The 25,586-nt window shown below is 41.5% G+C and overlaps 1 protein-coding gene across 1 annotated transcript in view; it reads left to right on the top strand.

Annotated features, from left to right (window-relative positions):
* The first annotated feature begins 724 nt into the window (after window positions 1–724).
* LAMC2 (laminin subunit gamma 2) overlaps window positions 725–25,586 on the top strand; it is a 65,986-nt gene continuing 41,124 nt past the window's right edge. The window contains exons 1-2 of the mRNA XM_004028026.4: window positions 725–821; window positions 7,884–8,105. Coding sequence (XP_004028075.2) covers window positions 776–821; window positions 7,884–8,105 — 268 coding nt within the window. The 5' untranslated portion in view covers window positions 725–775. The remainder of the gene's footprint in view (window positions 822–7,883; window positions 8,106–25,586) is intronic.

Here is a 25,586-nt window from a genome sequence, read left to right as displayed (position 1 = left end):
TTAGTGATTTGGGGGTCCCATGATTTATTTTCCTTTTACACCACTTTATGTTTACCTGAGGCACATAGATGTATTCAATTCCATATAAACAATTTTGTTGCAAAACCATGTAGCCATATTCTGCTTAAGCTGAAATTTTCGAAGTAAATTATAAGGGTTGTATTAATAGAGGACCCTGAGAAAAGAAAATAGCAAAGGCATTAGTTAATTTGATAAAGCAATGACAATTAAACCTTGTTTTACTTTGTATTCATATAATAAAAAACAGAGCACTGAAATAGTTGTCCAAATAATTCAGGCCTAAAATAAATTCACCTAAAACAGCCAGGTGGTTGAGGCAAATGTGTCATTTTGGTTTAAGTTGTCTGAATCACTGAATTAATTTTCCTACTTAATCTAAATAAACATATTGAGACTATGAGAAATTTTTAGGTTAATGAGGAAGGTCTCTAGATTTTTCTGTGATTATTTGTAGCTCTCTCCATCATTAAAGCGCAGTGGAATAACCAATCTGCAAGTTTCCTGCAAAAGAACCACCCAGGAATGTTTAGGGATTTCTGTGTAACCCAGACCTAGAAAAGCTGAGTTCGGAGATATAGCTACTAAATTCTTGAGCTCTTGCACAAGCTCAGACTATTATCACTATGCCGAAAATAACTTCCAATTGTTCTAAGGCGTTCAAGAATCGAATTACTTAATAACGTACTCTTATATCTGGATTAAGGTATCAGACCAACAGAAAACCATACAAGATCTGATTGGATGACACAAAAGGATGTTGCATAAGAATCGAAGCCGTCATATGCTGAAGAATAACAAAGGTAACATGACAAGGAAAATGCACCCCTAATAGCCAAACTTTGTTTATTGCTTACCTGCTGCAGAGCGGTGACTATAGAACATACAGTGTATGTTATAAGGAACAGGCATGTCATATTTTATGAAAGATCCAATTCAATTTTGTTTTTTAAATTATAGAGCGTATTTGTTCAGTGAGTGGCTTAATTTGTTTTTATATTGTAGTTGAATAATAATTCTAGAGAGAGGTATCGGTGTGGATTTGTGTGGGAGCCTGGGTAACCTCAAAATGAGGATAATAATAACACCTGCTTCATGGGATGGTGGTGAACAGTGAACTCCATAATCCCTATAAAGGCTCTCATCACTGAGCTGGGCGTATGCAGAATATTCACTACAGTGTGGCTATTAGTATTGTAATTGTCAAGATTATTATCAGACATTGAAAACACACCCAAAGTTTCCCATTTAAAGGCAGAGGACAGGTTTCTAAATGCTATAGAGTTTTTCAGACTTTGCAATTTAAATTATTAAAGGTGGAAAAATTCAGATTTAAATTTAGAAATACATTTAGAAACACTGTTTCCTGAATTCATTTCTTCCTTACAAAGGCAAAGGTAGGATCTCTGATCTGAGGGTAGCCACCTCTCATTTCTAGCTTATCTTGTCAAGGCTGCATGTGATACAGCCCTGGCCCCCACCACTGCAATGGAGACAAGAATTTTCACTGCAGTGGTCTCCTTTGCCTCTCATTCAAATTCAAATATCTATGGTCCAAGCATAAGCATGGTTGAGGAACCATTGGCAATGTTTCATCTACTAATCAACATTTCACAGATGCACGGATGCCCAAATTTCAGTTTAAAGGAACACAACAACTGACACAGCCTTGAAATCTACTAAATGTCCCTCTCTCAGAATCTTTTGTCCTCTGTTTTGTTTTGATTTTTTTCTGTGTCTATTTTGCTTTCTCTCAGCTTATGCCCCTCTTCTCTGTGCTCCTTCCCGATTTTTTTTTTTTTTTTTTTTTTGTCTGAGATGGAGTCTCGCTCTGTCGCCCAGGTTGGAGTGTAGTGGCGTGCTCTCGGCTCACTGCAACCTCTGCCTCCTAGGTTCAAGTGATTCTCCTGCCTTAGCCTCCCAGGTAGCTGGGACTACAGGTGCATGCCACCACGCCTGGGTAATTTATTTTTTATTTTTTTATTTTTAGTAGAGACGGAGTTTCATTGTGTTGGCCAGGCTGGTCTCAAACTCCTGATCTCAACTGATCCACCTGCCTCGGCCTCCCAAAGTGCTGAGATTACAAGCATGAGCCACCACATCCGGCCTCATTTTTTTGTATTGTTTAACTATTAATTGATTTGAATATTTCTGTCTATAATAGCTACACCAAAAAAGACGCAAATGAAGTTCTTCTTCGTGTGTTGATTTCCCACCACATCTCTGGCCCAGGTGTACCACCAGCCAACCACAGAAAAAGGATCATGTCCCTTTAATAAATAAACGACATTACTTCAGTTCTGGTCTGGCCTCTACCGCTCCCTGAAAACTAGCTGTGGGCACACCACATATGTTTCTGCATAAAATGGAAGCTTGCCACTTCAGCCAGGGTTTTGCTTCAGAGAACATTGTTTTCTGGAGTCCGGCCAGCCTCAGAGAATTTACCCAGACGATCCAGGAAACACTGAACCATTTCCATTTATGGACATTTTCCTTTACCAATTAAGAACAAAGGGGAGTTAAAAAAATTTTTTTTTCCTGATTGCTATATTTTACATTTAAAATTGTAATGTGAATGCTGACATAATTAGAACTATCTGGGGAGATTTTTTAAAAGGCAGGGAACTGGGACCAACAGCCCTGTCCGTTGCTGGCATGTTAACAGCCAGTACTTCAGTTTTTATCATAAGTGAGTTTGAAAGAGGATGACATGCCAGACATTCCTTCTGAAAGTAAACTAAGGTAATGATGGAACTCAAGGGAAAAATCAACATGTTACTTATAATTCTATTTGGGGGGTTGGGTGGAGAGGTGACCATTCTGTGAAATGATTTATACAGCACTGTAGAAAGAAAAGTCCCCTGGGTGATGACTGTGAGCTGCAAAAGCAACAATGAACAAAGGGGACTTCCAGGGCCTCAGCCTTCCTGGCCACACCCGGTGGGAATGCCCCAGTCCTTTTCCGCTCTGTGGTTGGAGAACTTCTACGTAGAGCATTATCCTCACCAACACAAGGAGTTACAATCTAAATGGACAAATTTGGGGAGGATCAGATGAAAATTCAAGCGCTCACTTTCTAGAACAAAAGTCTGAGACGGGTTTAAAATTCATGCTCCTATGCAAACATTTCAAAAAGCATCTTTTACTTTTTGTAAATTGCCAAAACAGGTTTCCAGAAGAGGGGTCCTCCTGCAATGCTTGGGTGGTGTCTCTGCCCAAAGGTCTGAGCTGGCCACTTAGTGCTGATCCAAACCAGCAGAGATGGTTTTGACAGGCCTGGTTTTGTCACACAACTTATGCAAACACTGGTATGTTTCCAGTGGTTGCTTTGAGTTAGCACATTTGAATTAAAGTATCTGAATTATGAAATATATTCTTTTGAGATTTTCTCTTTTTTATATCAGTTTCTCGAGACATTTTGTATACAATCCAATTTTAAGTGTACAATAGAGTTTTCTTTTTTTTTTTTTTTTGGAGACAGAGTCTCACTCTGTTGGCCAGGCTGGAGTGCAGTGGCATGATCGATCTCGGCTCACTGCAACCTCTGCCTCCCGGATTCAAACGATTCTCCTGCCTCAGCCTCCCAAGTAGCAGGGATTACAGGTGAGCGCCACCAGGCCCAGCTAATTTTTGTGTTTTTAGTAGAGACAGGATTTTACCATGTTGGCCAGGCTGGTCTCAAACTCCTAACCTCAGGTGATCTGCTCACCTCAGCCTCCAAAGTGCTGGATTACAGGTGTGAGCCACTGAGCCTCACCAGCAATTGATTACTTTTGACCACAGTAATATTTTAGAATATTTATTTCATCCTCCAGAAGTATCCTCACGGCCCATTGCAGTCAGTCCCTGTCCCTGGCAACCACTGATCTGCTTTCTTGCTTTGTAGTTTTACCTTCTCTAGAATTCATTTAAATGGAATCACGTAGTATCTGGGCTCTTGTGCCTGGCTTGTTTTAGCACAATGCTTTGAGATTCACCCATGCTGTGTATGTATCAGTAGTTTATTCCTTTTTATTACTGAGTAGTATTAAGTTGACTTTTGTCTGGATTTGAAAAAATATATATTTATTTGGGCCATATGGAAAAGCAAATAGATTTTTGTTTTTGCTTTTTTGAAAAGCCATGTGTTAATTAAAGGTAATCCTAAGAATACATTTAAATCTTTACCTTTACCTTTTTCCTTGAAATGTAAGATCCCTACCTGTCTGAAAGTGAAGTTTTAAATTCACAATTTTTTTTTTTTTTTTTTTTTTTTGAGATAGAGTCTTGCTCTGTTTCACAAATTTTGAAACAGGCTGGGCACAGTGGCTCAGGCCTGTAATCCCAGCACTTTGGGAGGCCGAGGCGGGAGGATCACTTGAGGTCAGGAATACAAGACCAGCCTGGCTAACATGGTGAAATCCCATCTCTATTAAAAAACACAAAAATTAGCCACGTATGGTGGCACCTGCCAGCAATCCCAGCTATTCAGAAGGCTTAGGCAGGAGAATCGCTTGAACCCGGGAGGTGGAGGTTGCAGTGAGCTGAGACTGTGCCACTGCACTTCGGCCTGGGTGACAGAGTGAGACTCCGTCTCAAAAAAAAAAAAAAAGAAAAAAAGAAATTGAAACATTTGGTAAGAAAATCCGTATGTGAAGGAAAATTCCAGATATGTAGCAAAAATATGAAATAATTAATGGCATCCAAGTAAATATTGGTAATATGGGCATGAACGTGGATTAGGCCAAGAGTTCCACAAAATTTTAAAATAATGATTCAATAATTAATTAGATGGATTGAAGCAAAAATTTCATCTTTCTCATATGGTATTTGTTAGTAATTTTAACAACAGAAAAATGATTAGTGCTCACTCAGAGATAATAATAATTTTTAAAACAATAATTATTGTTCTTATTATGGCTATATCTGTATAGTACATATGATGTGCCTGGTGCTGTTCTGAGCCCTAGATAATTCATTAACCCTAATAACCCTACTAGGTAAGTGTTTTAATATTATCTCCATTTTATAGATTAAGAAACTAAGGATCACAGAAAGCAAAGTAACTGCTTTGATGAATAGAAGCCAGGATTTGGCCCTGGGAACCTGCCTAAGCCTCAACTTTTGGCCACTAGAACTCTCTTAACCTCAGTAATGCACTAGAGAAGAATTCTCAGATTGGTAAAAGGGGTTGATATTGTCCCTGAGCAAGGTAAGGGATGAGGCCAGAGCAGGGGTGTCAAGCCTGAGCCAGACAGTTGTTTGGATGTGTGGAGAAGCCCAGAATAAGGCAATGTGAAGAGGTGGGAACTGAGAAAAGTTGGGGAGTGCCTGCCTTAAGGCGTTTACATTTTAAAAATATGTTTTAAATCCTGCACTGTTCACATAAAAGAGGCTGCTGGTGGGTCCGGTGCCCAGGGGCCTGCTGCCCATTTGCTGCCCCTGGTCCAGATGACCTCTGGAAGTCCTTCCAGAACTAACATCTTGGGAAAAATTAGAAATATTTGTTCAGAGTCTTTTGTGACTTGAATTTATTGATGTAGGCCAATAGTCTACAATCTGGCTAGGTTATAATGGTCATTGATAAATAACCTTTGATTGCATGTTGAATTCATTCAGTGTTGTGAATTTGTCTTTTTTTTTTATGGTACTTTTTAATCTGACGTAACAAAGAGCTAATGGATTGTGGAGTCATATAGCCTGGTTTTGAACCTTGGCTTTGCAACTTACTAGCAGTGTGACTTTGAGCATGTTACCTGACTTTCGCATGCCTGTGTTTTCTTGTCTGTAAAATGGGGAAATTAATAGTACACCTAATTCATAAAGTTGTTTTAAAGATTAAAATTTTAATGAGATAATGGATTTACAACAGCGACTGACAAATAGTAAGCATTACTTATGTGTTTGTATTGCTATTATCACTGTCCCAAAATGATGCTAGATGAAAACATCTGTTCCAACTTTTAACGTATAATAAACTATAGCAATTTGCACTAAAATGAAATCTTCCTTCAAGACTTTATTTTGTAGGGCCCTTTTCCTTGTTCCTGCAGGACCGTGGTGAATTGCACAACAAAGATGGGACTCAGGGACAGGACCTCAGCCTCCTCAAGGCACCAGCGACTAGAAGGGAAAATTCTAAATACCTGGTCTCTGTGAACTGAAACCTTAGCTGTAGCTGGAGACTCTGAGTTTTGAGAGAGAAGAATATTTGTGTAATTTGTTTGAATCCTGGGCAGAGTAGAAGAGAATCAAGCCTTGGATGAGAAAGTTGGAGTTTCTTTTCTATTCCTCAGGTTTTATTGCTGGAGATTTTAGAATAGGTGTCAGCCAGTTTGCAGCAACCTGTCTTGCCCCTACCATTCTTGGGTTCTGTATTCAGACCCCAGCTATTCCTAACACCCAGTTCATGCTCCACGTTCTGTAAAAAACCATCCCTAGCTATCCCAGTCAGCCCACACTGGTCTCCATGCCATGCATGAACCGAAGTTTTTAGAACCTTTGACACTTATGTCTGCCCTGGATGATTTGTTCATTATCTTATGTTGTTGTCATCCACAGAACAATCTACAGAATATTCATATATTTAGTCAGCAAACAGCTATTTATTGGGGGCCTTTGTAGGCCTCAATGTTGAGAAGAAGGGTTGGTTGTTTTGGACAGATTGTGTATTTATAAAGCTCTAGCAATTTTTAAATCTCTAGCAGGAACCAAAGCCTTCTTGACAGCCACCTCTCTGAATTATTGTCACTAGCCTCCTTAGGAGAAGAGACAATATAGTTTATACCAAGATTTGCAGTTGTCTAGATATTACTCACTTCAGCTAGCACTGTGCTAGTGGATAACATTCAAAGTTGGTCTCAACAAATATTTTCTCTAGTGCCCACGGAGAGTGGCTGAGAAATACACTCTAAGATGTGAAAGAGTTTGGTATCTAGATCCTCTTTCTTATTCATTTCAAGCCAATATTTATGAAGCACCAACTGCAAGCTAGATACTATACTAGTTAGGAATATAAAGTGGGCCGGGGATGGTGTTTATGCCTATAATCCCAGCACTTTGGGAGGCCAAGGCAGGAGGATTACTTGAGGCCAGGAATTCAAGGTCAGCCTGCCCAACACAGCAAGACCTCGTCTCTACAAAAAATTAAAAAATTAGCTGGGTGTGGTGACATTTGCCTGTAGCCCTAGCTACTCAAGAGGCTGAGGCGGGAGGATTGCTTGAGCCCAGGGGTTGGAGGCTGCAGTGCGCTATGATGGTGCCATTGAAAACGAAAACAAAAACCAACCAACAAACAAAAAAAACAAACAAAAAGAAAACGATACTCAGTCTTTATAGGGAGGTTGGCTAGTCAATAGGTTACTTTATGAGTTGCTAACCCTGGTGAGCAGGAAGTTATGTGGACCAGGAGAGAAACCCTTGGTTCAGCCTGGAGAAAGGAGAGGTTGACCCTAAACTGGAGGGTGGAGAGGACCCTGTTGTGACTCTCCGACTGACTTGTCTTCCTTGATGTCCTTTAAGCCGGAGCTGATTCGGGCTGCTGCCTTATTTCTGAGTTAGCGCTCTTAAGATTGAGCCTCCCAGTTTGAGGAAGGGGCGGGCTGCTGTCTACCTCTGTGAATCTGCCCTGGACCACCCCGGGAGAGAAGGAGGGCTCCGGGGAATCTGGCACATTCCAGGCAAAGGCTCCCGGGCCGCAGCCTCTGTGCCACACCCTTGGCCCGGGCCAGGTGTGCGCCCTCCTCGCTGCGAGGGGGAGCGGGCGGCTGCGGGGAGCGCTTTTCCAGCCCGGTTTGTGCTGTGTGTGTTTGTCTGCCTCTGGAGGGCTGGGTCCTCCTTATTCACAGGTGAGTCACACCCTGAAACACAGGCTCTCTTCCTGTCAGGACTGAGTCAGGTAGAAGAGTCGATAAAACCACCTGATCAAGGAAAAGGAAGGCACAGCGGAGCGCAGAGTGAGAACCACCAACCGAGGCGCCGGGCAGCGACCCCTGCAGCGGAGACAGAGACTGAGCGGCCTGGCCCCGCCATGCCTGCGCTCTGGCTGGGCTGCTGCCTCTGCTTCTCGCTCCTCCTGCCCGCAGCCCGGGCCACCTCCAGGAGGGAAGGTGAGTCGGCTTCCACAAGGAAACGTCTCAGCCCTGGGCTGAGAATCTGCCTTTCTCTGCAGACCGTGATGGCTGAACGTACCTCCGAGGATTCCCACTTTGTCCAGAAACTTGTTAGAGCTCCCTTCTCCTCCCCTATCTGGGGCTCCTCCAGAGACGGATTTTAAATGAGACTAATATATAAAGCTATCTGCTTTTTAAAAATAGTAAGCCAATAAGCTGTGACAAAAGGGGGTCTTCCTTACCTTAAAAATGTTCCTTCTTGATGTCTTTTTTCGACCAAGGGGCCGCTATTTAATCAATAATGTGTTGTTACATACGTTCTTTCCCCAGCGTGTGCTTTTATTAAAAGGTTTTGGTGGCAATGTTTCCCATGACTGTGAACACCACAAAGATTGCAAAGGAACCTCTTCGATAATCCTGTAATTCATGTTTCAACTTTCGGATGGAAAAATGAGCCTTAAGAGTATTAGCAATACCCTTAACTTTTGCATCACGTTACTTTTCATAGTATTTTCATGTAATATTCATTCAACAGGCACTTACTGGGCACCTGTGTCATATATCATTTGATCTTATCTAGGGCACGTAGTTGGCTGTCATGTGTTAGACGTTAAGTTCATGTAAACAAAACTTTGTGAGAACCTAGCAACTCTTAACTGTAAGCATGTGTCAGCTATGGCAACATTTTATGGGTGTTTTCCTTGTCACTTAGTTCTATGGATATATGCCTGTATAATTGCCCTGATGTTTTATGTTTATATTGCATCCTGCATCTGATGGCGTTTCAATCATTCTTTCAATAGGTCCAAGGCCAAGAGCCATTTCCACACAAGTGCATGCATGAATATGAGATAATGCACATGCATTGTATAAGCCATTCCCAATATTATTGTGCATTCCGGGTGATGCTGGCCTGAATTGGATTTGAGTGGCATGAATAATGTTTGAGCATGTGTTTGAATGCAATGCTACAGTCTTTTTGTCTAAAATAGTCTTGGAATTAACTTCCAACCTATCATCTCTGACTACCATTTTCAAAACCATGTATGATTGCCACCAAAAAAAAAAAAAAAAAGGTGGAGATAAGTATGTGAAATAATGAATATATTAATTTGCCTGACTAGAATACTATTTTGCTGTGTATATCGAAACATCATGTTGTATACCTTAAATATATATAGTTTTAAAAAGTGATAAATAAAAGGTTCTGAAAATGGTCATGAAGGGTATGTTCTCTTAGGGCTGGGATAAGAAGTCTCAGCCTAATGGAAGACATCTCCAAAGTAAAAATAGTCTCTGAATATTAGAATTTAAAGGGACTGCTTATGGATCAACTACTTGGAATCTCTTGATTTGAAAAATGAGAAAATGAAAATGTGTTTCTCAAGGCCACACAGGCAGAGATGAAACTGGCTCTTGATCCAGGGGCTCTTAGGCTGGAGCTTTTTGAGCCACATTATAAAAGTAATAAAGGAATAAGATACATCTTTTATGCATGATAAGTAATCATTTAAGCAGTTTTCTTGTTGGCTATAGTTGAGTACATATGTGTGTGTTAGCATTAGGGAACAAAAATAAATATATAGGATGCTATCAATGCTATTTTAATAAAATCAGGCTTAAGAGGACAGAGCTAGGATTCTCACTTCTTAAAGACATACCAGCTTCTGGGCATCCATCTACCCCAAGAAGTCAGAAATACCACTGAGGCTCATTGCCACTTTCCCCTTCCCTGGAGGCAGACTAAGGTTTTATTCTCCCTCCTCAGAGGCCTTCATTTTGGGATTCAATGGGAATGTGAAGTTTGTTGCCAGGGTAGAACACACATGCTTTTTCATTCATGGGATGCTGGGATGTGCTAGAAGTTGGACTGAAAATATGGTATCTGCCGTGTCTCAAAGTGACCGTGTCTGAGTGTCCTGTTGGCTGCACATATGAGAACCTAAAGCAGTGATGTTGCTTCCTGGTTGTTTCCTTGCAGTAGAAATTATGGCAATAGATGAAATTGGCAAGACTTCAGGGTTGGGCTCAGCTAAAGCACAGGCTTTAGAGTCAGCCTGACCTGGCTTTACATTTTGGTTCATTCACTTACTAGTTCCTTATTAGTAATACTTGGTGTCTGCTTCTTCATTGTTAAATGGAGGCAATAGTACTTCAACCTTGTAGAGTTTTTGAAAGGAGGAACAATTACTGTAAAGTGCCTTAAAATGCCTGGAACCACATTTCTTTAAAAAGTCCAAAGCCAACAGTACAGTGTAGTGAATTCATTTGCCCAGAGATCAGAAAGACCAAGGCTCCCCTTCAGGATAGGATTGCCTGGTGTGAGATAAAGTGGCATGTGGCCCCAATGGTCTGGATCTTAGTTCACAGCAGGAGGTATGACTGGAGAAGGATTGAGAAAGAGATAAGAAAGAGACTAGAAACGTAGCCACCAATATGCTTGTGAAGGGCTTTATGTGCCAGGCTGTTCAGTAGGATGGTGCCCTGTAGGCAAAGAAGAGCTGTGAATGATTTGTAAGCAGGAATTAGTGTGACTGGATTCATGTTTTAGAAAGGTCACTCACTCGAGGGCTTAGAGAATGAAGTGGAGCTAGGGAAGCCAGATAAATGGTGATTACCGTAATTCAAATGAGAGATGATGAAGACTTTCATCATGGTAATGAAAACAAAGAGGAAACAGATTACAGGGACATTTAGGAGGTGAAATCTAAAGAATCTGGTGATCCAATAAGTCTGTGTGTTAGGGATATGAGTATAGGAAAGTTGAGAGAAATAAGGAAGAGTCCAAGATGGATCCAAGGCTTTAGGTTTGTACATGGTTAGACAGTGATGCCATTAAAGGATGAGGACTATAAAACAAGGATCAGCCTGGGCACAGTGACTCATGCCTATAATTCCAGCACTTTGGGAGGCTGAGGTGGGTGGATCACTTGAGCCCAGGAGTTCGAGACCAGCCTGGGCAACATGGAGAAACCCCACCTCTAGGAGGCTAAGGCAGGAGGATCACTTGAGCCTGTGAGGGCGAGGCTACAGTGAGCTGAGATTGCACCACTGCACTCCAGCCTGGGTGACAAAGCGAGACCCTCTCTTTTAATTTTAGTTTAGAAGGGAAATTTGAGATATAAATTTGGGGGCCCAGAGGTAGAAAGCAAAGCCTTGACCACAGACGAGATTGCCTAGGATATGGAGGTAAAAGAAACCTCAGCACTTAAAAAAGAGATAGAGGAACGATGGAGCAGAATCAGGAGGAATGCGCACTGAGGATAGAGGAAAATCAAAGAAGAAGAGGGTTTTGTTAGTCAAAGGAAGACTGTCAGCAACATGGCAGTAATAACTGGTGTTCAGATATCCAAATGTGTATATACAAAGAATGAGGACTATCACTGCTGGATTTAACCGTCAGGTGAGTTTTGAAGCAATTGTTCTTCTAGAACGGCGAATTCAGAATCCACGATTATCATAGATCACTAATTTGTTTTTTCCCGTGCCCTGATGCTAGAAAAAAGATGCTGTGGATAGTAGGAAGGATCCTTGGAAATGTTTATGCTCCCTCGTAGATTGTGTTATTTAAATCATTGAAGTGGTATAGCATCATACACAAAAGTGCAGGCTCTGGAGTAAGACTGCCTGGGTTCAAATCCCAGCCCTATCATGTACCATTGTGGCACATTTATATTTTGGGACTTGGGCAAGCTACCTCACCTGTTACTTAGCTCCTACATCTCAGAATAAGGATGATAAATCGATATGACCATTACACAAAAATAACTTTGCACATTGCCTGGTAAGCACTTAATACATGTTAATAGATTACTGTTATTGTTACAACTAACTGCCCTGCCAGTACTGAATTTGGTATATTGCTTTCTGTGTTTTAAGTGGTAACATTTTTGAAGGGCCTCCTTTTTACTCTCCTTTCATCAGCCCAAGAAGGTGCTGAGGAGCCTTTCTGCTCAAGCAGACATGAGCCCCAAGTTTTACCCAACAAAACAGGAACCCAAAGCAGGTTGCAGTTTCAAGACTGGATCTCGTATCATTCCTTCTCCTTGCCTTTTTCATCCACCAGACCTCATCACACACAGATTCAGCAAATCTATTCCTTCTCAAAACGTGCTCAAATATAAGATGACCCTACAAAGATCATCTCTCATTTCCCAATGGGAAGAACTTCCCCCACATTCAAAGAAAGGATTTGGACAACTTGATTATGAGAACATTTAGCAATACAGATGTAGTAGTCAAATGTCTCTTTATGTTTAATTTAGTAAATTAATTACACAGATATATTGAAAGTCACATAATTAATAAAATATTATACTTAGAAGTGTTGATTTGTTCACTCACATTTTATGAAGTAATTATATTCAAATTATATTCAGTTATATTCATCTCACCAGATGACTTGAGATACAGTACTGTTTGAAACTGTTTTTGATGTGGTCACTGGAAAGTACATCATTTTCAAAACATTTAAAAGATAGACAAATTATCCCTTAGTGTATATTGTGATCTTCACAGCATAATCACTCTGAAAGGCTTATATGCAACACCTTTCAGCACTCACAACTGTGAAGAAATGCACCATTATGAGAATTGTTTAGATAGCTGGGCCCGTTTCTTACTGATAAGTCTCCAATACATTGATTGAGGTCATTTTAGCTTAATGTATCTTCCCCAAACAATATTTTTACAGTAAAGTAATTGAGAAAGTACCCTATAATATGCAAGATTTTGAAAGGACTTAAGTATGATCTTTTTTTTTCCTGAGGGATAATTTTGGAAAAATTAGAACCTCTGCCTTATATTCAGGCATGTACAGAGATATAGAATTGGCTTGGAGGTGGGCTGGAAATTCCCATATGGGCTTAAATTCTGGGTGTTCTAAACTGGGGGCAGCCACTGGTTCAGCCTCACTGGCCCAAGAAGCTGAGAAAGATTGTTGATTTGTGATTAGTGTTTATGGGAAAGTCAGGGCATAAACTTAAGGTGTTGAGAGAATCCTGGGAATATCTTTCCCATTACCACTTAAGTTCTTAATGGTTCAAACTTACTGACTTTTTTTTTTTTTTCTGTCCTAGAGAAATTTCTAAGGGCAAGACTTGAATCATCTATTAGAGATCAGTGTAGAGGGCTGGGTGCGGTGGCTCATGCCTTTAATCACAGCACTTTGGGAGGCCGAGGCGGGCGGATTACCTGAGGTCCAGAGTTCAAGACCAGCTTGGTCAACATGATGAAACCCTGTCTCTACTAAAACATACAAAAATTACCTGGGCATGGTGACATGTGCTTATAATCCCAGCTACTCAGGAGGCTGAGGCAGGGGGACTGCTTGAACCCAGGAGGCAGAGATTGCAGTGACCCAAGATCATGCCACTGCACTCCAGCCTGGGTGACAGAATGAGATTCCATATCAAAAAAAAAAAAAAAAAAAGAGAGAGATCAATGTAGAAATAGGAGCTCCATAGATTCTGGAATACTCTCATTTAGTCAGAAATTAAACCTAGTAGGTGACTGAATCATTACTGGGCTATGTTTTAATATAATCCCCAGATAGGTGATGTAATGTTTGAATCATGTCCAAAGCCAAAGGCTAAGTCTTTTCTGTCTGTGGGTGACTGTATGTCTGCATATGTAATTCCCCAAAAAGCATCTGCTTCTTTATGTCACAACCATGGAAACAGAAGAGAATGGTTCTTCCTCCAGCACTGATCTATGGAAGAACCTGAGTCTTTCCCTTCTGTTGTATCAGGTGAGGGGTGGAGATCAATTGGCCAAAGGTATACGGATCCTGCACTTATTCAGGGCTTATATTTACAGAATTCTAACCGCGTCTTTTTATTTATTGTGGGGATATGTATCTCCGCATTAGAAAAGAATCAAATTGCAGCCAAATCATTTCCCACAACTAACTTAAAACTTGGACAAATCATCCAAATGCTCAGCTGCACTGATGTGGGGCATTTCATACAAAATATTTTATGTTTCACCATGTTTTTCTCTTATTACAGTATCGTAGAACTAAAATGAGAGTGGGCCTCAGGGGTTCTCTACAAGAGCCTCTCATTTTATACATGAGAAAAATGACACCCAGTGAGGTAAATTAACTGCCCAATTTCTTACTGTTGGTCATAGCAGAGCTGGGCTCCAGCATGTTTCATCCTTTTATAGGTAGGAAAATTGAGGCACAGAAGAGTGACTGCTTTGACCAGGGCCAGATTTCAGTTACTAGTTTAATGTTCTTTTTCTGAGGTAACTCCTTGGCATATTTCTCATTTTTCTTTTTTTGAGATGGAGTCTTGCTCTGTCACCCAGGCTGGAGTGCAGTGGCACGATCTTGGCTCCCTGCAACCTCCCCGCCTCCCAGGTTCAAGCAATTCTCCTGTGTCAGCTTCCCGGGTAGCTGGGACTTTAGGGGTGCACCACCATGCCTGACTAATTTTTTGTATTTTAGTAGAGACAGGGTTTCACTGTGTTAGCCAGGATGGTCTCAGGTCTCCTGACCTCGTGATCCGCCCGCCTCGGCCTCCCAAAGTGCTGGGATTACAGGCATGAGCCACTGTGCCCAGCCTGAATTTTCATTTAAACTAATCTTCAAGCTTGATGGAACCTTTATCTACTGTTGACATACCACCTGTATTTCTAATGGAGACATCTATCTCATCTTTTCAGAAGTCTCCATTTGTGTATATAATTCAATATATTGGCCTTTCCTTTAAAAATATCAGAGAACAACAGGTTAAAACTAAGCACAGCTCTAGTTTGTGGGGCATTAACAAGAGAACAGATTTCAAATTACCAAGTTTTCTCTTCCTTTTGTTCCACTCTATTGTCAGGTTATCATGCAGCTTGGAATTGACCAAGTGGCTCAGTTTAGGATCGTTGATAGTACTGTGATAAGACTTTCTCTTTTAGCAATCATTGTTCTTTAATGACTGTTGACATTTTGCATCTGTATATACATAGTCATGTCCAGAGATTATTTCTGTCTCCCTGCTACAGACCCTTGTAAGTTTTGGAGTCTTTCAGAAAGAGGTCTGTTTCATGGCCAGAATGTTGACCATGTAAGCTTTATACATACTTACTGCTGTTTCAAATCATGGCCCATTTTGCTCTTGGTAAAAGGATACTTTTTGGTAGGGGATTCCTAGTGTTTAATAGGGGATTCCTAGTGTTTAAAAATCGTTTTTCATCCCAAATAGCCTGGCCTACTTTGGGAAGGCAGTGGATCCAACAGTAATCTGAAGCTGCTGCTCTTGCCCTATCCAGGCAGTTGTACCATGGTAGGAGGGGATCTTCACATTCTGAGATCTGCAGGGAGCAGGGGAGAGGCCACAGTGGACCTGGCATAGGAAGCAGTAGTGGAGAAACAGCATATTTGTTCAACTGAGATGCAAGATACTCCCTGATGTAGTCTTCATGGTCCAGTCTCTTCTCAAAATGTTTGTTACTTCTCTTTATGGATGTATAAAGGTAGTTTGGCTCATAAGAGCTCATTTAATTCATTCTTCTGACTTTAGGCAATACAGTGTTTTTGTTTTTGAGATGGAGTCTCCCTCTCTCACCCAGGCTGGAGTGCAGTGGTGCAATCTTGGCTCCTGGGTTCAAGCACTTCTCCCATCTCAGCCTCCTGAGTAGCTGGGATTACAGGCGCATGCCACCAGGCCCAGCTAATTTTTATATTTTTAGTAGAGATGGAGTTTTGCCATGCTGGCCAGCCTGGTCTCGAACTCCTGATGTCACGTGATCTGCCCACCTTGGCCTCCCAAAGTGTTGGAATTACAGATGTGAGCCACCATACCCAGCCAGCAATACAGTTTTAATTCATCTTTTTTCTGAAAAAAAAAAAAAAATCTGTAAGGAAGATGCTATAAATGCACTCCATGCATATTTTCCCAACATTGCAAATGCACATGAATTACCATTGTTCTTTTGTGAAGACTAAGAACTATATAATGGTATGTAAGCCCACACACATACCTAAATGCTTGTATGTTTGTGAAGGGATGTAGTGATAGCAAAAAATCTTTGCCTAATCTCCTTGTACAAAAAAGTATTGTTCACAAAAGCAGTAAGGATTTAAAAAGGAAGATTTATTGGTTTTTTTTTAAGGAATCAATGAAACATAAATTTAAATAATTGAAAAATCATGGTTTATACTTCAATTATCTCCAAAAGGCATTTTAGTACAAATTAGAATCTCCTTTTTAACTTCTCTTTATTCAGACACATCATAGAAGGTTTCTTTCCTTTTGGTCCTGTTTGCTTCAAGTATTTACCTCTGGCGTCCCTGGAATCTCTGATTCCCTTTATTTCAACTGCTTCTTAGAGGGGCATAGGATACCTTTTTCTAGGCCATGCAAGAGATGTCCAGAGAACACTATGCTCTTTGAATAACAGTTAAATGTCCTTTCTATGCTGGAATGCTTTTCTTTGTAGGTAACTTCACAGAAATGTATAACCCTTTATTTCTGTGGTCAGAAGAGTGTGGAGTTCCATGCAGGTGGTTGCTCTCATATAGAATCTTACCACAATGACTTCCTGAGTCTATGCTGCAGCTGACAGCAGCTGTCTTGCGGTAGAGCCTTTGACAATGCCAGCTATAACTCTAATGTCCTCAGTTTGCCTTCCCTTTCACCTGTGAGCTTACTCAGACTGAACCCTCAGTTTTACCTTTACCCTCCACTTCTTTGCTAGTCAGACAAAACTTGGTGTCCCCAGTTTCCTTGTTCACTGGGACTTTCTTCCCCCTCCTCATTGTCTGCCTGGGCACTGGTGTCCCAGTGGAGTGTCAGGGGAAGACATCTCCAGGTGTGAACTCCTGATGGAGTCCTCACCAGGCTGAGTCATCTACAGTTCACACGGGTACATTCCCAAATCTAGGTTGTGATATAATGTACTATGAACTCTCGGTGAAACAGGTGTCTCCTCTGAAGCCATAATCATTCAAAAGGAAATGGCAGTGATCTGAGTTTCACTGACTCTTGATGACTTTGGACTATTCAGAGTTGAAAAAACTGACCCATACTTTATGATTCAAAATTGCCTGTGAGATTAGAGAACTGAGCTCTGTCATTCCTCTCATCCTAGCACTTCCTGCCTCAGCCTTACTCACATTGCTTGGACATTTAAATGTCAACTGGTGCCGTGCCCTTTATTTAAATGAAACAAATGGATCAGGCAGGATATGGTATCAGTTTTCTGGCTGTGGTGGCTTAAAATGTGGCTATGAAAAATTTGCAAAAGAAGCCTAAATTCAGCTAAAAGCCTTAGTGAGAGAAGTACCATTTCAGTTTTCTTATTCTAATTAGGGAACATATTGTGACATTCTTTAAGAAGATAAAACTAGAAGCAGATATTCACACATTAAACAATGAAGTTCAAGGCCAGTTTAAATGATGAAGGATTCAGATTTTGTTTTAAAATATCTGCTTGAGCCGAGAAACATATTAAAACTTGGAAAGAAAAATTCCATGTAGGAGGTTTTAAAACTAGAAAAATCCTTATAAGCATTTTCATCATCACATGTAAATATAATATAATAAAAACATTCATCTTTTCATCATGAATGTCTCAGACTTGAAGACATGGATTTTTGCAAAGAGGATCATAGCTTCTGATGCCTTTGATATCAAACTGATAAATGACAGGTAGTATCTTGCTTTAGATTGCATACATAATATGCAATTTGAATATTTGTCATAATTATTTATTTTTGATAAAAATGATTTTTTTTTTTTTTTGAGATGGAGTTTCACTCTTGTTGCCCAGGCTGGAGTGCAATGGCACAATCTCGGCTCACTGCAACCTCCGCCTCCTGGGTTCAAGTGATTCTCCTGCCTTAGCCTCCCAAGTAGCTGGTATTATAGGTGTGTGCCACCACACCCAGCTAATTTTGTATTTTTAGTAGAGACAGGGTTTCACCATGTTGGTAAGGCTGGTCTCAAACTCCTGATCTCAAGTGATTCACCTGCCTCGGCTTCCCAAAGTGGTGGGACTACAGGGGTGAGCCACTGTGCCTGGCTGATAAAAATTTTTAAAATATATTAGGATAAATTTCTATTTAAAGGACCCTTTCAATAATTGCTTTTGTACTGAGAACAACCTTTGCTAGATTTTTAAAAGTGGGTATACGCAACTGAAACTTTATTCACCATCTTCAGTATAGCTTTTTACATTTGGACTTCCCATTGAAAGACCTCATTATAGGTGACTTCATGGAGGCAACTGTTGCTATCTTTGAACATAAAAGAGTTGTCAGTTTACATGAGAGCAGTCTTTTGACTCAGAAGAAGGGAATGGTATCCAATAAGGTATATTAAGATTTAGTTTTTAGTGTAACTTCTTTGAAAAAAATGAAATAGGAGACTAGTTGAGATTGTCAGCCCCAATTTGTCTCTGCCCACCATGATGGTTTTCTTTTATAAAGCAAGAATTTTAAGAAGCAGAGGAAATGAAGACATAAAATGAAGTGTATGTGAATGAATGGAAGAGAGATGAAGATGTCCCAGTGGTGAGCGTTATATGAAATTAGGCTGGAAAAATAGATAGGGTAAGACCATGATAGTCCTTGTAGGCAATATTGAGGAATTCTGGTGCTTAACTTCAAAGGAAAGGAAAGAAACTACAGAATATTAAGCAGAGAAGCCATGATACAATTTGTATTTTGGAAAGATTTTCTGATTGCTGAGTGGAGGGAAGCAAAAGGAGTTGCAGGGAATTCAGCTAAGAAGTGATGGCAGGCAAGAGATGATTGAGGTTTGGTCTAGATATGGCTATAGTGGAGATGGACTTGATTGGATTTGAGATATTTAGTGGGTTATATCAACAAAATTCAGTGTTAAATAGTCAGGTGAGAAAGATGGAGAACCTGTAAGGATAGCTTCCAGCTTTCCGACTTGAAGGCATGGCAATCATAAGTTTGGTTTTAAACAGGTTTTGTGTAAAGAACTTTTGAGATAACCAATTGGAAATGTAAAGTGAGCTGGGCGCAGTGACTCATGCCTGTAATCCCAACACTTTGGGACGGTGAGGTGGGCAAATCACTTGAGATCAGGAGTTCGAGACCAACCTGGCAAACAAGGTGAAACCCTGTCTCTACTAAAAATACAAAAAATTAGCTGGGCGTGCTGGCGGGCGCCTATAGTCCCAGCTACTTGGGAGGCTGAGGCAGGAGAATGGCGTGAACCTGGGAGGCGGAGCTTGCTGTGAGCCGAGATCGTGCTACTGCACTCCAGCCTGGGCGACAGAGCGAGACTCCGTCTCAAAAAAAAAAAAAAAGTAAAAGTAATAAGTAAATAAGTAAATAAATAAAGTGGATGGCAGACATGAGGACCTGAAGTTGAGGATGAAGTTTGGGCCAAGGAAGTATCTTGGGATGTCAACAATTACGGTGGTTATTGAAGTCCTTGTCATGGATGAGATCACCCAAGGGAGACTCAGACTGAGACGTTGTGGAGATTAAGGAGCCCTGAGGAGCACCGACATTTAGAGTTGGAGTAAGGAGAGGAGCCAGCAAAGCCTTGAATAGGGAAGGTCAGAAGGCAGACAGACACCTGGCAGTATGACATCATTGTATCCAAGGGAAGAGAGTTGCACAAAGGAAGGAGGGAAAAAGATTTGATGTCTCAGAAAGAGAATGAGGGACACATGCAGGAAAGGAAACACAGGGCACATCCCTTTCCTCTAAATAAGAAAGATAATTGAGCATCATCTTTTTTTTTTCTTTCTTTTTTTTTTTTTTTTTTAATTGAGACAGAGTCTCACTCTGTCGCCAGGCTGGAGTGCAGTTTCGTGATCTCGGCTTACTGCAACCTCCACCTCCTGCGTTCAAGTGATTCCCCTGCCTCAGCCACTCCAGTAGCTGGAACTACAGGTGCCTGCCACCACACCCGGCTAATTTTTTTGTGTACTTTAGTAGAGACAGGGTTTCACCATGTTGGCCAGGATGGTCTTGACCTCCTGACCTCATGATCTGCCCGCCTTGGCCTCCCAAAATGCTGGGATTATAGGCGTGAGCCACCGCGCCGGGCCGAGCATCATCTTTAAATGGTTCATAGTTCGACTAATTCACGGGAGATTACAGGTCACATCATATAAACTTGCTGCTGTTTCACTGAATCAGTTTTAGTGCACTAAGCAACCGAAATGGTAGCAAGAGCAACAAAGCACTACATCATAGCAACCAGCACACACTGTCAGGTTTAAACATGATGCTCAAATTCCTAGCTCCTGACATCGTCCCACACAGCCGCCAAGTACACTACCTATCAAGGCTGCCTGAGCACTGCAAACTGATCTCATGCTCTGAGGCCTGCCTCATCGCCTTGCCCTCCTCCCACACAGCCCTAGGCTCACTGCCCTTTGAGGCGGCAGGCAGAAAGCATTGCAGCTCTGGGGTCATAGGCCACAGATGGGTGGGCAGTCCTAGGGTGGAAATAGTTCATCTGGTATGAGCAGCAACCTGAAAGTCCCAGACCCTTAATCTCATTGAAAATCTCATGTTCCTCTCACAATTCTTTCTGTTCCCATCTCACCATGGATTTTTTTGCTTGGAACATTAGTTTTTTTACACTGAATGTCATATATGTAGACAATGGAAACTTTGTATAATGTATCGGGGAAATTTGAAAGTAGGCTTCTGGACTTCAGGGAGATTTCTGTATGTTCATGTTCTTGTTGGCTTTTCTTTTTTTTTTTTTTTTTTTTGAGACAGAGTCTCGTACTGTCACCCAGGCTGGAGTGCAGTGGCACCATCTTGGCTCACTGCAACCTCCGCCTCCCAGGTTCAAGGATTCTCCTGCCTCAGCCTCCCAAGTAGCTGGGACTACAGGCTCGCACCACCACACCCAGCTAATTTTTGTATTTTTAGTAGAGATGGGGTTTCACTATGTTGGCCAGGATGGTCTTGATCTCTTAATCTCGTGATCCACCCACCTCGGCCTCCCAAAGTGCTGGGATTACAGACTTTTCTTAGAGTCAGACTGCCTATATTCCTTCCTTCCTTTCTCCTTCCTTCCTTCCTTCCTTCTTTCCTTCCTTCCTCCCTCCCTCTCTTTCTTCCTTCCTTCCCTCCCTCATTCCCTCCCTCCATTCCTTTCTCTCTCCTTCTGTCCATCATGCTGTCCACCATCTTTCCATCCATCCATCCATCCAAGCACTGCATTAGGTACAGTGGGGATATAAGGTGAGAAATGCTGTAGAAGAAGTAAGTCATAGACATAAACAGTGATGACACACGATAGAACCAGGCAAATGCTGAGAGAGGTGAGGATGAAGTGCTCTGGGCTTTCACGGGAGAGAGAAGCTGCCAGAGGGTATCTGCAAGGAAGTGCACAATCTGATTTATGCACCTAAAAAGAAGACTGGCTGTTACCTGGAAATAGATTTAGGGAGGGTGGAAGCAGGGAGTGCTCCTGATAAAGGAAAGCATGCCTAAAAGCCAGAGGTGGGAAAGGGTTAGTGCAGCCTAGATCTGTGCATTGGAGCCTAGTGAACTCTTGATGAGGTAAAGTTGGAAAGGTTGGCAGGGGCCACATCTGCTGAGTTTTGAAAGAAGTTTGGATTTTTAATTTTGTCATTACCGTTAAAGCACTAAAAAGCATGATGATTTCACAGATTATACAAAGATAGCGATTAGATCACCTTAGTGAAAAGCAGAGCATGTTTTTCAGTTTAGAACAATAGAAAGAGGGCCGGGCGCGGTGGCTCAGGCCTGTAATCCCAGCACTTTAGGAGGCCAAGGCGGGCAAATCACCTGAGGTCAGGAGTTCAAGACCAGCCTGGCCAACATAGTGAAACCCCATCTCTAATAAACATACAAAATCAGCTGGGCTTGGTGGTGGGTGCCTGTAATCCCAGCTACTCAAGAGGCTGAGGCAGGAGAATCACTTGAACCTGGGAGGCAGAGGTTGCAGCAAGCCAAGATCGCGCCACTGCGCTCCAGCCTGGGCGACAGAACGAGACTCTGTTTCAAAAAAAAAAAAAAAAGAACATTAGAAAGAGGACCTGCTTATAGAAACACAATCATATGTATGCCAAGTGATTGAAATTTCTCGTAATTGTATGCCTCAAAAGGGCACTGTTTCTTATGGGAAATTTAAAATGAGATCCCGATGAACTGCTACTACTGATGATGATTATTCCAAGGCCTTGTCCTGAGTACAACCTGAGGAAATATTTTCTGTTTCCTTTTATTCTCCTAAGGCCACAGCTGGGAAACCGCCTTTGCCCCTTTGCTTCCTGTCCTAACCTGTTGGAGCTGCGTGTTTTAGTGAGGGGTGGGAGTGTTGTGAAGTGAGCCCAAGGGATCCTGCTCGCCTCACTCTGTTGTTTAAGGAGGGGCTCCAGCTGCTTTGATCTGCGTCTCTGGGTGAGTGTGGGTGGTAGTGGGCGGTCCAGCCTGCGTCTGGCTGCCTGGTGGTCTTTCCTAAGAAGCACCTTGAGGGTCAGCAACTGTGTGCTATTATAGTTATTATTATAATAAATGCTTCAGTGCCAGAGAAGTAGCATACAGCAGTCAGACGCAATTACCATCCACGCTTTACTAGACTTAAAGAAATCTGTGAAAGTCTGACTCAAATGACTCCGTTTCAGATGGGTTTATGTAGGACTTGAGGTAAACTTGCAGAGTCTCATTTCTTTGGCTGTGGAGAGAATGCTGGCTGGCAGAATCAAGGATTTGGAGGGAGCTGGAGTGAGGGGGCAGAAAGAGGAGAGGATGAAACCTTGAAGAAGTGTCCCTGGCTTTGTACAAATGAATAGTCAAAGGAATGATGGATGGGACCTAGAGTTCAGCGAAAGATGGAGAAAAACTTGCTTGTTTTGTTTACTGACCTTAGAACGGCTTCAGATCTGTTCAGGGTTTGAGTCTGATTTTTTTAATTTTATTTTCCGATGATGTGCAATATCTTAATGCCAGATCCCGAACCCATACCTGGGTTCCAACACACAAATCCTTGCATGAGCTCTAGAATACACTGAGCTTTTTCCCACCTTGGGCTTTTAGGCTTGCTCTTTCCTTTGTCAGGGGCACTCCCTGCTTCCACCCTCCCTAACTCCATTTCCCCATAACAGCCAGTCGTCTTTTTAGATGCATACATCAGATCATGCACTGATTCCTGTTCAAGTAGGAAAACATGGATAATATGATACATGCTTGACACAGGCAAATATCTTTGGAAAAATAAAACACTAGCAACCCCCTTGGCTGGGTGCGGTGGCTCACGCCTGTAATCCCAACACTTTGGGAGGCTGAGGCAGGTGGATCACTTGAGGTCAGGAGTTCACAGCCTGGCCAACAGGGTGAAACCCTGTCTCTACTAGAAATACTAAAATATCCCATTGTATTTCAGAAGATTATAAAAGCTCTAAGGTGAATTTTGAAGTCTTCATCAGCATATCCGTATTAAAAGGAGATGACAGAAGCCAAAATAAAAGGATTATGGGCTGACAGGACAACTGGATTAAAATAAGCATCAGTTTCATTAAAAATGGCTAACTTGAAGATAAATCTTTTGACTCCAGCACTCTAGAGGATCTAAGGTGACCTTGATGGACAGTGGAAGAAATCACAACATGGAACTCCCTGAATAAAAATTTATTGACTTAAAAAAAATACTAAAATTAGCTGGGTATGGTGGTGCATGCCTGTAATCCTGGATGCTCGGGAGGCTGAGGCATGAGAATCGCTTGAACCTGGGAGGTGGAGGTTGCAATGAGCTGAGATCACACCACTGCACTTCATCCTGGGCGACAGAGTGAGACTGTCTCAAAAAAAGAAAAATAGCAACAACAACAACAACAACAACAAAAAACCACACACACACACAAATTAGCAAACTCGTTCTTTGAAATGTTACTGGCCCATAAAGTCTGATTGTTCAAGCATGCAGTATAGCCTCCCTATTAGATGTGATGTTTATTAAATTAATAAAATAAATATACATCTCATTGACCAAGGATAAAAGAAGGAAGGGGGAAAGGGGGCTTAAATCAGCAAAACAAAATCTACCGATAAGGTACTTTGGAAATAAAGATGATTTATCAGGAAAGAGTAAAAGAAAATCTGCAATAAAGTGATACAGACAAATAGTTTGATGTATTTGTTACGTAAACAATTCATAAGAAAAACATTGTGCCATAAGAAAAACATAGATAAATGGAAAAAGATCATGAAGCAGACAATTATGAAAATAGAACTAAAACAGCAAACTGGCGTATGGCACTTTCTACCCTCCTTCCCACCCATCTTACTACTTCCCAACTTCCTATGCCTTTCCACTGCTTTATATATTTCTCCTTAACAAATACCACTATCCTAATATTCTCTCTCTATATTACTTATTTATCTTGTTTATTTTCTTTCCCCCCAAATTGCATGTAAACTCCATGAGGGCTGGGACATCTGTTGGTTTTGTTTGCTACTGTGTGCATCCCATTGCCTAGAACTCAGGGAAGGTCCAAGACAACCATCTATGGGTTTTTTAAAGTTCGACAGAACATTCATTCATTCATTTGTTTGTTAAAAAAAGACTAAATGCCTACCATGGACCAGGCACTGTGTGCTATAATAGGGCTTCCTTTTTCCTTTTTCAAAAGCATGAGATGTGTTTTCTACCTGTTAGAACTGCAGAGTTCAGTGCAGAGATTTGCCTGTGGACACAGCTTTGTTTCAAAAATAATGTTTTTTTTTAAATTTTGGCCAAAATTTTAAAACCAATAGATTTCATACACAAAGCCGGATTTCTGTCTTCTTTTAAAAGAAGAGTTGATGTTGACTACAACAGCATCAATTGCATGTGGCTGCAACTGGCAGGGGGTGAAGTGCTGCTTCTTACGCCCTTTGGGCAGAATCCCCACCACTTCCTGTTGCCTTACTCTAAGCCTGGCAGTGCCCTTTGGCAACCGGTAGTTGCCAAACCATGGTAGTAGTTGGGCAGGTATTGGTCACAGAATAAAGACCACATACAAGCTACATTACACCGTTTTATTAAGCCCAGTTGCAGGAATATTCTAGAATTTTAAATAGAAAAGTTGTTTCCTGCCCCCCGCCCCCCCTCACCCCTAGTAGCGAGAGTAAATAATACATGGTTTTAGGGAAGTTAGTCTCAATTTGGGAGATGGTTTGAGAGAGACCATTTTTCAAACACATTAATGATGAAAATCATCATTCCATGCAAAAGGAGCTTGGAACAAGCTCTCCCATCATTTTCTTGGTGGGACCATTTCAAAGACTCAATACTGAGTTAAGTGCAATATAGCTGGGTGTTTAATCTCAGTGCAGCTTGGTAACTTCAAAGTCCTGCAGGCAAGGCTGTAGAGAGTGTCTTCACGGAGTTCTCATGCAATGCAGATACCCAAGGCCAATACATTCCCCAGACATGAGGCCCATACATCCCCTCACTCTAGATGGCATTGCCCTTGGCTTTAAGGGAGACCCATTTGAAAGGAAAGGGGTATGTTTGCAATAGGCTTAGAATC

The sequence above is a fragment of the Gorilla gorilla genome, chromosome 1 (genome assembly GCF_029281585.2).
Source record: "Gorilla gorilla gorilla isolate KB3781 chromosome 1, NHGRI_mGorGor1-v2.1_pri, whole genome shotgun sequence".
Classification (NCBI taxonomy): Eukaryota; Metazoa; Chordata; class Mammalia; order Primates; family Hominidae; genus Gorilla; species Gorilla gorilla.
Note: the sequence above shows the minus strand (reverse complement) of the source record. Positions and strands in the feature narration are given on the sequence as shown.